At 34.2% G+C, this 13691-nt stretch overlaps 3 protein-coding genes across 6 annotated transcripts; all 3 read left to right on the top strand.

The window, feature by feature from the left end:
* Window positions 1-441: 441 nt before the first annotated feature.
* Window positions 442-3243, top strand: LOC137810921 (uncharacterized). Of its 2 annotated transcripts, XM_068612419.2 has the most exons (8): window positions 444-585; window positions 684-703; window positions 1299-1427; window positions 1554-1577; window positions 1732-1831; window positions 1934-2083; window positions 2656-2725; window positions 2821-3243. In XM_068612419.2, the coding sequence occupies exons 1-8, from the start codon at window positions 460-462 to the stop codon at window positions 3057-3059; spliced, it is 858 nt and encodes a 285-aa protein (XP_068468520.2). In that variant the 5' UTR covers window positions 444-459; the 3' UTR covers window positions 3060-3243. The 2 variants fall into 2 exon arrangements, with proteins under 2 accessions (XP_090154487.1, XP_068468520.2); XM_090298361.1 differs by lacking the exons at window positions 2656-2725; window positions 2821-3243 and adding an exon at window positions 2173-2401 and having other exon boundaries at window positions 442-585.
* Window positions 3244-4798: 1555 nt separating this feature from the next.
* On the top strand, window positions 4799-8214 carry LOC137810917 (ankyrin repeat domain-containing protein, chloroplastic). The gene is made up of 7 exons (XM_068612415.2): window positions 4799-5660; window positions 6161-6237; window positions 6529-6627; window positions 6709-6807; window positions 6947-7045; window positions 7136-7234; window positions 7883-8214. The coding sequence occupies exons 1-7, from the start codon at window positions 4910-4912 to the stop codon at window positions 7997-7999; spliced, it is 1341 nt and encodes a 446-aa protein (XP_068468516.2). The 5' UTR covers window positions 4799-4909; the 3' UTR covers window positions 8000-8214.
* Window positions 8215-8761: 547 nt separating this feature from the next.
* Window positions 8762-13691, top strand: LOC137810918 (ankyrin repeat domain-containing protein, chloroplastic). 3 transcript variants are annotated; one of them, XM_068612416.2, is made up of 8 exons: window positions 8762-9765; window positions 9906-9988; window positions 10355-10453; window positions 10535-10630; window positions 10828-10926; window positions 11016-11114; window positions 13097-13403; window positions 13511-13691. In XM_068612416.2, the coding sequence occupies exons 1-7, from the start codon at window positions 9054-9056 to the stop codon at window positions 13193-13195; spliced, it is 1287 nt and encodes a 428-aa protein (XP_068468517.1). In that variant the 5' UTR covers window positions 8762-9053; the 3' UTR covers window positions 13196-13403; window positions 13511-13691. The 3 variants fall into 3 exon arrangements, with proteins under 3 accessions (XP_068468517.1, XP_090154491.1, XP_090154490.1); XM_090298365.1 differs by lacking the exon at window positions 9906-9988 and having other exon boundaries at window positions 8881-9765; XM_090298364.1 differs by lacking the exons at window positions 9906-9988; window positions 10828-10926; window positions 11016-11114; window positions 13097-13403; window positions 13511-13691 and having other exon boundaries at window positions 8905-9765; window positions 10535-10550.

The raw sequence follows: 13691 nt of genomic DNA, 5'->3' as shown, positions 1-13691 counted from the left end.
TTTTTTATTTATTAAAGGATAAAGTTGTTCAATTAAAAGATGATATCAAAGGAAATTATTAAATGGTGTATTCCCTTTATCTAGTGATATGAGATTATAAAATTAATAAAAAAAATATTCACATTTTTTATAACTTCAATATAAATTTTAATAATATTTTTTATTTTAATGCTTATTATAATAACTAATTTTTTAATTAAATTTTTTATTATCATTAAAAAAAGTGGACATGTGTTTCCATTAGAATAGAAATATTAATTAGTTTGAATTATCCTGAAAAGAATTGTAATAAACCTTTTATCGTCTTAATTTTAATAGGTGACATCTAAATCAACCCTCTCATCTCGGGAAGTAGTGCCATTTTTGGGCTTTTTTTTAATCGCTCACAAAAAAAGTAATGGGTCCAGTCCGATTAAAAAGGACCGGCCATGTGACCCGATCCGTTTAACAGTTCGCTATATGAATCGAAGGTCAATTCGTTGCTCTGTGATTCGACAAAACAAAACCCTTACCCTTCGTTGTCTCATTCGTGACTCTTCTTCATCTCCGATCAAGAGCTCTATACTCGGAGATCTTGTTGAAATGGCATGTTCCTCTTATCAATCCATTTCCATCACTCAATTCTTCTCTATGGCTTCACGAAGATGTTCTAACACTTTTTACATTTTTCAATTATTTTGCAGGCCGATTCTCCACCAAGAAGGTAAACTCCGTAATTCTTCTAGATTATGATAATAATGATAATCCTGTATTTCTTATGCACTGTGTCGCATTTGACAATGTCTTGGTGTGTGTCTGTGTTTGTAACCCTAATGCACAATGAAATAAAACATTGAAAAGGATTTCTTAATGAATTTGTTCTTTTCAAAGTTTAGTCTAGGAGATAGGTCCCGAAGTTAGGTTATGGCTATAGCTATTGCTGAAGCATTTAGTTGTGCCGTGCTTGGTGTTTAGGGCTTACCCTAGGTATTTAGCGTTGTTCTAGTAATGACTTAGGACGTCAATTTGGGATTTGGGATTTGATTTCCTTGTCCTTGGCGAGAACCTTGAGATGATAATGGAGATTCACCTAGGTCAAGATTTTCTCGGATTCTTGGCTTCCAAACCCTAGAGGGTTCATGATACATCTTTATAGGGGGGTATTGTGAAGATATTTAACACTTAATTCATCTGTTAACAAGATGATTTTATAAGTTTTTAATTCTAAACTCATGGTTAAATGTGGAATTTAGAGGGCACTCTAAGATTACTGGTTAATGAAACTGTTTGTCCTTTTGTGTAATGATTGAATATTTCAGGAATTCACGGTCCCCTTCCCCATGGAGGGCTCAGTCAAGATCGAGGTCAAGGTCTAGATCTAGGCCTAGGTCCCGATCTAGATCATTTGAAAAACAAAGGCCACGATCCCGCTCAAGAAGTCGTGGAAGGTTAGTGCCAATAAGCTATCATTCATGAGTTATGGCTATTGAGTTGGCCTCCCTTAACAATTATTATATCCATTCTAATGTGTTTAATACTTTTTCCTTTTTGTGCTTGTGCTTTGGTCTATTCAGATCAAGATCAAGAAGTAATGAAAGGTTAGCCACTTTCTGATTTACTTGTATCTGTTCATAATGCGTCCATCTGAAGATAAATCTTAAATTGTGAAGTACTTCTGAATTAAGTACTATTGTGCTTCTTTGATCTGGTTTAATGTGTCAAAAGCTTATAATATGTTCAATTATGTTCCAGGACGGAGGCTAAAAATTCAGGGACTACACTTTACGTCACTGGACTATCTTCAAGGGTCACTGAGAGAGACCTGGAGGAGCATTTCTCTAAGGAGGGAAAGGTGAGTGTTGTTTGATTTACACTTTTCACTTAACTGATATAATTTTCCTCCCTACTGAACCCCATATTTGTAATGTGTGTTAATAGTTGTCTTTTTTGTTAGGTTTCTTCTTGTTTTCTTGTGGTGGAGCCTCGTACTCGCATTTCACGAGGTTTTGCTTTTATTACAATGGATAATGTTGAGGATGCAAACCGCTGCATCAAATATCTCAATCAATCAGTTTTAGAGGGTCGCTATATCACTGTTGAGCGGGTACTGTGTTCTTTGGTTAACTTGTAGTTGCTAAAGTATACTTGTGCTTTTCTTTCTTCTTAACTTGAAGGTTTTGTGGTCATATTCAGAATACATTGCTTCAGCTATTTTGGCAGCAATCAAAGATGATCAGTTCATCCATGTCAACTTTAGTGATACAGCTTGATCAATGGCAAGCTTAAACAGCTCTAATCAAATGCCTCTGATCAACTAAACACATAGCAACTATATTGTCCAACAACTTTACAACATCAGCATTCACTTTCAACTCAACTAATCAACGGACATTATCAACAACTTTCTAATCAGGCTTTTATGGTATCTCACACCTGGCATTAATCATGTGTGTGGATATAAATTTTTTTCCTTATAGGCTAGCCTGTTTACGTTGTAGAAACTTTCTTTTAAAGGACAAACATAAATATAGTGTGCAAGTGTACATTTTACTTAGGCAACAGGGACATCACGAGATTCTTCTTATTTTGCTTCCAGTGGTACTCGGATGATTTATTTATGCACTTCTTTTAGTCAAATAAACTCCAAGGATTGTGAGCCTCTGTATTTTATTTCAGTCACGAAGGAAGCGTGCAAGAACTCCTACACCTGGACACTATCTTGGCCTGAAAAGTACTAGAGACTATGGTAAGTTTGAAAGTGTCTTTTGAATGGCTAATCTATCTAGTCTTCAGTGTTTGCTTGATATAAACTTTTACTGAACTCCACCTGTTCTTCTGAAGGATTTCGCGGTGACCGTGGAAGGTATAGAGGTGGTGGATCTGGTCGTGATGATCATGCATATCGTGGAGAGCGTGGAAGATCTCCAAGGCGCTCACCTTATCGAGGTGGTGGTAGAGATTATTCACCAAGGCATTCACCGCCACCCTATGCTGGAAGAACTAGGAGGGATAGGTCCAGGTCACTTCCATACTCTCCGTATGGTAGTCCAGACAGGAGGTATGCTCGTGGATCTAGGTGATGTCTTGAAGATGGAAGGGGAAAAAACTGTTTTATGAATATCAGTTTGTATCCATGTTTCGGGAATAGTTTGCTCTTATTAAAACTTTCTTTCGTACTTTTATTTGTTCGAAACTTAACTAGATTGTATAATTCATAATTTATTGTCCAAATGGATCTACTCGGTAAAACTCCACTTTGTCTGATATTTTTCTGTTCGTTATTCGTACTACCAAACAAAGTCGGAAACTTAGCTAAATTTTGGGTCGGGATTATTGGGTGGCGTGGCCAGGTGCAGGTTTATTATATAAGTAATTTTGGTACGGTTTTGTTCAAATTTCTACGCTTGTGGTATTTTGTTGTTTATGATTTGTCTTTTTCAGTATAGTTTTAAGAGTATTTTACTATAGAGAGAGGTTTTGGAAAAAGATAGCCATACTTAATAATTGATAATCGAAATTTAAGTATAATACGTAATTTTTAATTTTGAAAAATTATAAAACGTTGATTCTTACAAGATATGTAGACAAATATATATACACTAAATATGGTGAGTTTGAAAAGTAATGTGACATAAATATTTTTTGTTGATTATTTTTTAACTGAAGTTATGGTCGCTCATTAAAAGTATAATTTTTTAAAGTTGGCAAATATTATATTATCAATAATACAATAAAAGGTTAATAAAATATTAGAAAAATAATTAAGTTAAAGAGATATCAATCAAATTGATATTTTTAAAAAAAAATTTAGGATCTTGTTGGGGGGATTTTAAATAATATATGGAAAAAATTGTAAGTTTAAACTTTAGTATGATAATTGTATATTTTTAAAGTTTAAATTAAAATAAAATTTAATAACGAATTTCACTAAACTGGTAAACTATTTGTCTATAATGGTATTAATGTTATTAATATTAAAAGTCCTGACATTAATAAAGCCATTCCCAATGTCATGTTCGTTCGAATTCAGAGAAAAATCTAAATTGTTTTTTTATTTTATTTACTTTGAGTATATACAATTTACTTTGAACATATACAATATTCTCTTACAATGATAATAAACAAAAATTAAATTTAAAACTTTATGCATATTATTTAGACTTTCAATAGGCGGACTCTAGATATCTCATAACGAATTGATATAACTCATAATCTAAATACAACAATATAATAATATCATAAAAGCCTAAATGTTTAATCTTAAATCCCAAATGTTAAGTATGAGTCAAGAGTATCATGGACAAGATAGTAAGTAGTAGTAGGTTGCCAACGTTGTTGTGCGTCTTTCTGTGTATAATGATGTTCAAATTAGACCATTAAATTAGTCGATATCAACTTATTATACGATCAATCTCATTATTTTGTCAAATCGTAAAAGTATAAAGAGAAGGACAAAAATAAGGAGAAAAAAAAAGTAAAATTGAAGAAAGAAATAAGAAAATTTTGTTTATCAATTTAAAAATTAATATAAAATAAATAAAATTACATTTTAAGGTAAATAATATTATCTTCCTAAATATATTAAAAAAATTCTTTAGTGGACACTTTTTGGTCTTATAGTTCTTGAAAGCAATTAATCATTTAATATCATTTTAATCTCTGAAAATAATTTGAAATATCAGTAAATGCTTAAATTTTAAAAATAAACTAAAAGTAAATGATTAAATTAACTAAAACTAATATTTTAAATTCAGAAATAAAAAAGGATAATAAATAATTAAGTTCAAATATTAAGATCACATGAAGTGATAAAGTTAAAGGGAAAAAAAAATTGGTAGGTAAAATGGTTATTTACACAATATGAGAGATGATTGAATCTTATGAGCTAAAGAAGAGACAGGGTTGAGGAGAAGCAAAGCAACAAGCTGGTATGGTAATGGAAGCGAGCATGTTTCATGTTTCTGCGATTGTCCTGAATCCTCAACCTCACAATTTCCTCTTTCCCTTACCCGTTTCCACCTCACGCAACTTCAAACTGTCACAAACTCTCCACTTCCCAAGAAACTTCAATCTCCGCTCTCTCTCGCCATCACTGCACCCAACGCCCCAATACGACGATTCTGAAGAACACGTCATCGGCGACTGCGTCGTATTCGAGGAAGGCGTTTTCGATGACCCTTTTTTCCAAACCTCCGACACTCTCACCGTCGATAAGCCCAAGCCCAAGCCCAAACCCACTTCGAGGAAAAAGGTGGAGGAGAACGTGGGCGAGAATTTGGTTCCGGGTAAATGGCGAGAGGTTCAGGCGGAGATAAACATCACCAAGAGGGATAGGCGCAAGATAGCGCGGGAAATGGAGTTCAACAGCAAGGTTGAAAAGAAGAGAATAGGGTTGATTCCCCTTAGGGATATGAACTTGGATGACTACAAGGCTTATAAAGAGGCCAAACTGGCGCAGATGAAGCTTCTCGATTATTCTTCTACTTCTCCGGTGAAAGAAGGGGTTCCTCCACCTGAACCTGAATTGAATCGTGGTGAAGAAGACCCTGAACCTGAATTGAACGGTGGCGAACGTGTGGAGCCCAGGAATCCTAGATGGGCTGTTTATGGGAGGGGTTTGGAGGATGTCACTGAGTTTTTCAATAGTGAAAACTATGACCCTGCTGCTAAAACCCTTCAAGGTACATAAATGAGTTGTTGGTTTTTTTCTACACTTGTGCTCTATTGGCTACATTTTGGTGGTTTTGTTCTTGTTTGCTCTTGTTTTGCTACTTGCGTTGGATAACTTACTGTTCTTTGGGATATGAACTAATCCAGTGAAAATTAATGCTTTGGTTTAGATATTTTTTCGAATAACACTGTCGGGAGAAGAGTTAAAATTAGCAGGTTCCATGAGTTAAATTTAACTTACCTTCCAAGCTTAATTCATTTTATCCTTCTTTTATCTTCTGATAAGTGTTTATTTTAGAAGTTTACTCAGATAGGGTCTAACTGGTTAATCGTTAGTGCACTGTTGCTGCATCTCATGGTTGTTAATAAGTGACAATGCGGGTTTAGAAATTGCACTGTGATCAAATGAATGATTTCATTCACTATTTGTTGCATTCATCTCGTCGCATGTGTATGGAATTTTTCAACTGTTGGGATCGTTGTTCTAATTCTTTCGTGCCTGCATGAATAGGTAAGCGGAAGTTGTTTACCAAGGAGGAGAAGCTTTTATTGAATAAGAAGGTGCCAGACTTGGCAACGGCTACTTCAGTAAGTTTTATGTTAGGAAGGAAAAAAATGACTGATATTTTACTGTCCTTATATTTTTGTTCATGTTGAAACAAAATTCTCTAGTTCTTCTTAAGTAGAAGTTGTTGTGATTTTTTGTTCAGCTAATGGTGTTGTCAGTCCTGTTGGACTGGATACTCAGGTCATAGAAACATTTTTGCAATTGTTTTTCGTGTGATAAAGGTGAAAGGAGGAAAGATGGTTCTGATTCACTTGTAGCCTTTGGTGAATATTCTCAATTTTTTTAATGGTCAATACTAATATTATTTTCAGGATAAATGGCTTCCCCTGCACACTCTTGCTGCTTGTGGAGAATTTGACCTTTTAGATGCTCTGTTGAAGCATAATGTCGATATTAATGCTGTGGATAAGGTATTGCAGTTCTAACTTTTCATAGGGGAGATTGGAATGCAGGAGTCCTCTATTTATTTTATTGATTTACTTTGTTTCCAGGATGGTTTGACTGCCCTTCAGAGAGCAGTAATTGGAAAAAAGCAGGCCATAACCAATTATCTCCTTAGAAACTCAGCTAACCCCTTTGTACTGGATAAAGTGAGTAAAAAGTACTCATTCAAAAATTGTTACTGTTGTAGTTCCATCTTAATCTAACAGTATATTGTTCTCCTAAGCCTTAGTTGCCTGTTACTGATATGTTTATGCATCTATTTTGTTGTTTATGTTCTGAAAACAGGAGGGAGCCACATTGATGCATTATGCTGTACTAACAGCTTCTTCCCAGTCAATTAAAATACTCTTACTGTATAATGTGGATATAAATCTCCAGGACAACGTATGATTGATTTTTCTCTTGGTTATTTTATCTACCTCTTATATTTTATGCTGAGCTGTTTGAGAACATAATTCATTTTCTCTGTGTTAGTATGGCTGGACACCATTACATCTTGCTGTGCAAGCTCAGAGAACAGATTTAGTGAGGCTTCTGCTGATTAAAGGTGCTGATAAGACATCAAGAAACAAGGTAGTTTTTTTATTGATTTCCTGCTTTATTCTATCAATGTTAAAAAACCTTGGTGTCTTGCATAATTTTAGCTGAATGTAGATGTTTCAAATGGGTCATTGATACGACCATCAGCTTTTGTTGGTATTTAGAAGGTTTGTCTCTGTCATATGTAATTAGGTTATTTGAATGAAAGGTTATTCTGATATCCAATCTTTATTAACAATTTTGAATTTGAGATATTAACACAAGATTTTCCTTCAAGCAAAAAAACCACTCAGATGTCATTAATTTATTTTAGTTCTTGAAGATATTCTTTCAAAAATGATTGAGGAGTTATTTAACTTTGCCTATCCCATAATTGTTGATAAACTTGTATATCCAGCTCAAGGTCTGAATCAGAGAGGATTGTTGTTGTGGTATCTCTATGACATAGATTAACTGTTTAATGGAAAAGTTGGTTTTGGATTGAGCATGATTTGTCAAGTAGGTTGTTGTTGATTAAGCAGGATAAGCCATGATTAATTTTGTTGTTGTTACTCTAATTTCATGCAACTTTGTTTCAGCTAGTGTCTTCAAAAGTTTCACCTGTTACTTCTATTTCTTTGTCCTTAATTCTGGCAATTTCTTTTATGTTGATTATTGCAATTTCTCTGGTTGTTTGTGCAGGATGGTTTAACTCCACTTGACCTCTGTCTTTACTCTGGACAAAGTGCCAGAACATATGAGCTAATTAAGTTGTTTAAGCAGCCTCTAAGGCGAGTTAGACATGTATCAAAAAGATAGATGGGGCCTGAAACAACACAACTTTTGAAAGATTTGAACCAACAAAGAAGATTAGCCGTTGACAAGTTTTGCAAGACAATTATCACTCTTCAGCATGTGGAAATTTTAGGACAAGTACAACATTGTACTATATTCAATAAAATGTATTTAAATGATAGGAAAATAGGAACATTTTCATGAAAAAGAAAAGAAAAATGACATGCCATTTTTTAAAATTTGATTTTCATTCAATATACCAAGCATATCTAATATCTCAGCTTTAAATTTAAATAACTCGTTTTTGCGAAACTTATATTAAAATAATATTTTTATTCGAAAACAACTCTTATTATAAATTATCTTTTATGGAAAATCTAGGCATGGGTGGTTTTTTCTCTGTCAGCTTGTTGCTAGGAAACAAACATTGATTAAGTTTTGCTAAAAAAATGGATTGAGCAAATTAAAATGCTACCATACCATGGTTATAAAACTTTGGCTAAACACATTGCTTAATTGATTTCTTGTTTGGGTAATTTTTTTATAAACACTTTTAGGAGGAAAAAAATATGAAATTAGTTTTTTTACATGTTGAATATTTTTTAACTTATGAATAAATTAATTTCAATTTATGAAAAAAATCTTTTTCCTTATAAATGGTGGTGAGAAAGTTGATTTTTAGAAAGGTTATATAATTTTGAATCTTAAACACGTGGTTAGTTGTTTGATCTATTCTCTGTTTGTATGAAAAATAAGTATTAAGAAATGTAAATTTTTAAATGAATATTTAGTGTTTTGAACTAGTCATTAGCTTTTGATCAAAGGTCTTCGACAAAAACTTGAACCAGAGTTGTGTGTGGGTAGTGAAGTAATTCGTTAAGTCATATGAAAAAAAAGGAATAAAAATGGCTGCTATGTTTTCTTGACGTGATTCAAAATTTGAGGTTGGAACTCAAGAACTGTATATTCAATGAAATTTGGTACAGAATCATCGACAAATAATTGATTTACGAGTTTTAGAATTTTGTTTAGATCCAAGGTTGTTTTAGGCTAGCATTTGCAGTAGTAGCAACTGAAAATGGAAGCCACCATGTTCAACTTTTCGACCCTTATGTTCAATGCTCAATCTCACAAACTCTTCTCTCACTTTATCACTTTTCCGTTACCCATCTCTCCCCTCCGCTTCCAATCTCTACCATCCCTCCAATTCCCCACCGAACGGAACGCCCACTCCCAAAAAAACCGCAACTGCGTAGTCTTCGATGATGGCATCTTTGAAAACGACACCGTTTTCCCAAACGACAATCGCACCTCTAACAACAAACCCAAACCCAAAGCGGGTTCAGGGAAGAAAGTAGCGCCCATTAGCCGCGAGAATTTGGTTCCGGAGAAGTGGAGAAAAGCTCAGGCAGAGACAAAAATCACCATTAGCGAGAGGCGCAAGAAGAAGAGAAGAAAGTTTCCTTTCAGGGGAGCCGAGAAAATTAGGCTCAACAGAACGGTGGAGAAGAAGGGAAAAGGAAATGTAAAAGGGTTGAGTCCCTACGGGGATGTGAATTGGAACGAGTACAAGGATTCTAAGAAGACCATATTGAAAAGGCTGAATCCTCTGGTTCTCAAAAACCCTTCTAGATTTCCCGTCAATGAGAAGGTTCCAGAACCTGACTTCAATGGTGAGCGTGTAGAGCCTAAGGATCCGAGAGGGGTTGTTCAGGGGAAGGGTTTGGAGGACGTCTTAGAGTTTTTCAACAGCGGGAGTTACAACCCTTGTGCTAACACCACCCATGAAGGTCAACAGTTTAAAATTAATAATTTATGTTAAGATCAAAATCAATTTTCCAGAGAAGCTAAAATCACTTAGTATTGCATGTGTATCGCTTTTTTGAGTGTTGAGATTGTGGTATTGATAATTTAGTGCCTGAATGAATAGGTTGTCGGAATTTGTTTGTTATTACTAAGGAGGAGATGTTCTTGTTGAACAAGCGAATGCCGGACTTGGCTACTGCTACTTCAGTGAGTTTTCTCTGTCTGACGAACAAATTACAATGACTTGTGCTTTGTCGTCATTATGCTTGTATTATTGCCAAGACAAAATTCTATAGTTCTCCTTCATTATGATGGCTTACTAGGCTTATTGATCACTTTTTGCACGAATTGATGTTGTTCAGCAATCTCAGTAGTTGTTGATGTTTTGTTGCCGTTTATCTGTCTTGTATGGACTGGTTAATTGTGGCTACAATAATGTTGTTGGATGTTGTATTTTCTTTTTGTCAGAACCATGCTAAAGGTGTAGAGATGGAAAGGGTTCTGATTCTTCCTAGGAGAGAGTTTGGTGAACAATTTATTTATTTATTTGGCTAATACTGACATTATTTCCAGGGTAAATGGCTTCCACTGCACACATTTGCTTCATGTGGAGAATTTTACCCTTTAGATTCTTTGTTGAAGCATAATGTTGATATCAATGCAGTCGATAAGGTATATAAATTCCAACTTTTCATATGGGAGAATAAAAATTATGAAGTTGTTGATTTAAATTATAGTGATTTTCGTTTCCAGGATGGTTTGACTGTTCTTCACAAGGCCATTGGTAAAAAGCAGGCCATAACCAATTATCTTCTGAGAAACTCAGCTAATCCTTTTGTACGGGATAAAGTGAGTAAAAAATTACTTAATTGTTTTCGTTGCAAATGTGAGCCTTTGCTTCCTAAGTTTTTTTTTATTTTGTGTTTTTCCTTCCACCGTTGAGAGAAATTGTCACTCTTATTGTCCCATCTTAATCTAACAGCATAGTAATTAGTTGCTTGGTTATAATTTTATACATCTACCTTGTTGTTTATGTATGGGAACAGGACGGGGCCACCTTGATGCACTATGCTGTACAAACAGGTTCTACCGAGACAATTGAATTACTCTTATTTTATAATGTGGATATAAATCTTCAGGACAAGGTATGGTCAATTGTTCTACTGGTTAGCATATCTAGATTGAAATCATTTTCAGTTCCTTCTGAGAACTTAATTTGTTTACTCTCTTTCAGGATGGCTGGACACCGTTACATCTTGCGGTTCAAACTCAGAAACCCAATGTAGTGAGGCTTCTGCTGCTTAAAGGTGCCAATAAGACATTAAGGAACAAGGTATTGTCTGTTGATTTCCTGCGTTAATATAAATGTTAAAGGACCTTGATGTTGTGCATAATGTTACCTGAATATAGATGTTATTACTGGATAATCCATAAAAAGTAACTGTTATTGCTATTTAGATTGTTTCTCTCTGTCATACCAACCAGTTAGGTCATCTGAAGGAAAGGCCATTTTAGTATCCAAACCCCGAATCACAATTTAGAAATTGAGACAATTTTAGATTTTCCTGTAAACCAGGGAAGCATTTCCAAAGTCATTAAAAAAATTTAGTTGTTGAAGAAAAAAATTCATAATTTATTGTTGAATTGTTAAACTTTGCCAATCTAATGTGTTTTTGCCAAACTTTACATAGTTGTTTCAAAGCCTGGGTCAAGGACACAGTTTTGTGAAATCTTTATGACATGATGGAATTTAGTTTTATTGAAAATTTGGTTTTTGTTTGAGCATGATCTGTTAAATAGCTGACCTCAGATAAGGTAAGGATGGTTTTGTTGCTGCTGTAATTGAGGAATTTCTTATTTTTGCTGAGCTTGGTTGAGGAAAGAGAAAAGTGTGGAAAAGAAAATAATTGAAAGGAAATAGAGTGGGAAAAAAGGATGTTTGGTTGAATCAAAATAAAGCGGAAAAAGAGAACAAATAGAGGGAAATTGTAAAGGCATATGTATTTGGTTTGAAAGATAAAAAAAAGTGAAGTGATAGTTTTTTGTCAATTACATATTACTACCTCTTGGTTTCTTCTTTTGATAATATTTTCCCATTTTTTCGCGATGCAATTGATTATGGTTGGGCATATAGTCAAATGCGCAAATATAGAAAGTCCAGGATGAATGATTTAATTGATTAGACACTTATAATTGATACAATGGGCAGCTATGACCTTCAACAAATCCAAGATGCACGAAATAATCAATTGAAATGTTCTATAAACGATTAATTTGACCTTACATGAAAACTTAGTCAATTCCTTACACAATACACCATTTGAATTAATGACAAATCATTTATAGTGCAGAACAACATATAACAATAACACTACTAGTAATTTAAAATATACATTAGTGGTGTAATAAGTTTAATATGAAGTCACAGTCTTCCGAAATTTCCTACTACAAGCCTAACAAGAGTCTTCCAAAATATGCATGACACTTCAAATCTATCAAAAGTCTTTCAAAATATACATTACATTTTAAATATACATCCAAAACAATCTTCGTATTTAAGATTGGTTGTTGCATAAAAACTTGTAACATGCATTAGTTGTTTATCTTGCAAATTCATTTTAACCAACATGTCCCACACATCTAACTCTGATACTGGTATTGTGGAACTATTCCTCAAGATTGTAACTTGTTCATGCATCAATTCATTGCATTTTCCAATAGCTACAACTTGATGCAGTGCAACCTGTGACATAATTTCGGTCAACACATTCCCACTAACAATTGCCTCAACCACTCTATCTAACCCAGTTGTTAGTTTATCAAATTCTGTATCAATTACAACAACCATTGGAGTTTTGCTCTTTGTGCAATGGAAAGTGGAAGTTCCAGCTAAGGGATTGGATTGAATCATATATGTAATTGACCAAAAACTATCACTTTCTTTTCGTTCAAACTAAACACATAGACCTTTACAAATCCCCTTCATTTCCTCTCTTTTCCACTTCAACCAACAACACTTTTCTCCACTCTATTCTCTTTCAATTCTTTTATTTTCCTTTCCACACCTTTCTCTTCCCTCAACCAAATGCAGCATTATACATCTTCCATGTATCGAATTTCATGTAACTAATTTTACATCTTCCATGTATCGAATTTCATCTTCAAATATATTATATATCAGCTGTTACTCATTAAATGAGAGAGAGAAACTTGGGAATAGTGATTGAGTGTTCAATTTCTTTGTTAGCCTGGTTAATGCTGGTCACTTCTTTAATATTGGTTCTCAAATTGCAAGTTCTCTGTTGTTTATTTCAGGATGGTTTAACTCCACTTGACCTTTGTCTTTACTCGGGTCAAAGTTTCCAAACATATGTGTTAATTATGTTGTTTAAACAACCTCAAGAGTATCTTTGACATGTGTGACAAATGGTGTGTCTCTACCCATTTTATCCTTGGTTAAACCTATTCGTCTTTTCATGCTGATCAAGTAAGTAAGAAGGATTTTAGTCACTGGTGTCTCCATTATTACTTCCTATCATTGATTCTTGCATGTTGGAACTGAATGGGTAAATCGCTAGAGATTAAGACTTCCAATCGAAGTGATGTGACTTAACCAAAAGCAGTAAGTATTTCGTTGTCATTCCCAGTGTGCTGTTATGGATTTTTTTTTATGTTTTTGGTTGGTGCTTTGAATCGTTTTTGTGATACACTGGGTGGATTTAATTGTAGGTAAATTGTTGTTGAATTCCATGCGGGGGAGTTCGGCAGCTACTTTTGGAAACCATAACTGCAGTGTAAATCGATCAAATATGAATTTAATTGGTACTTGGTATTGTAGTTTGCCCCATGTACTTTGTGTCACTGTGTATTATAAGGAAATGAAAGTAGAAGAAAGAAAATATATTATTCA

Source organism: Phaseolus vulgaris, chromosome 2 (assembly GCF_051622355.1).
Source record: "Phaseolus vulgaris cultivar YP4 chromosome 2, ASM5162235v1, whole genome shotgun sequence".
NCBI lineage: Eukaryota > Viridiplantae > Streptophyta > Magnoliopsida > Fabales > Fabaceae > Phaseolus > Phaseolus vulgaris.
Note: the sequence above shows the minus strand (reverse complement) of the source record. Positions and strands in the feature narration are given on the sequence as shown.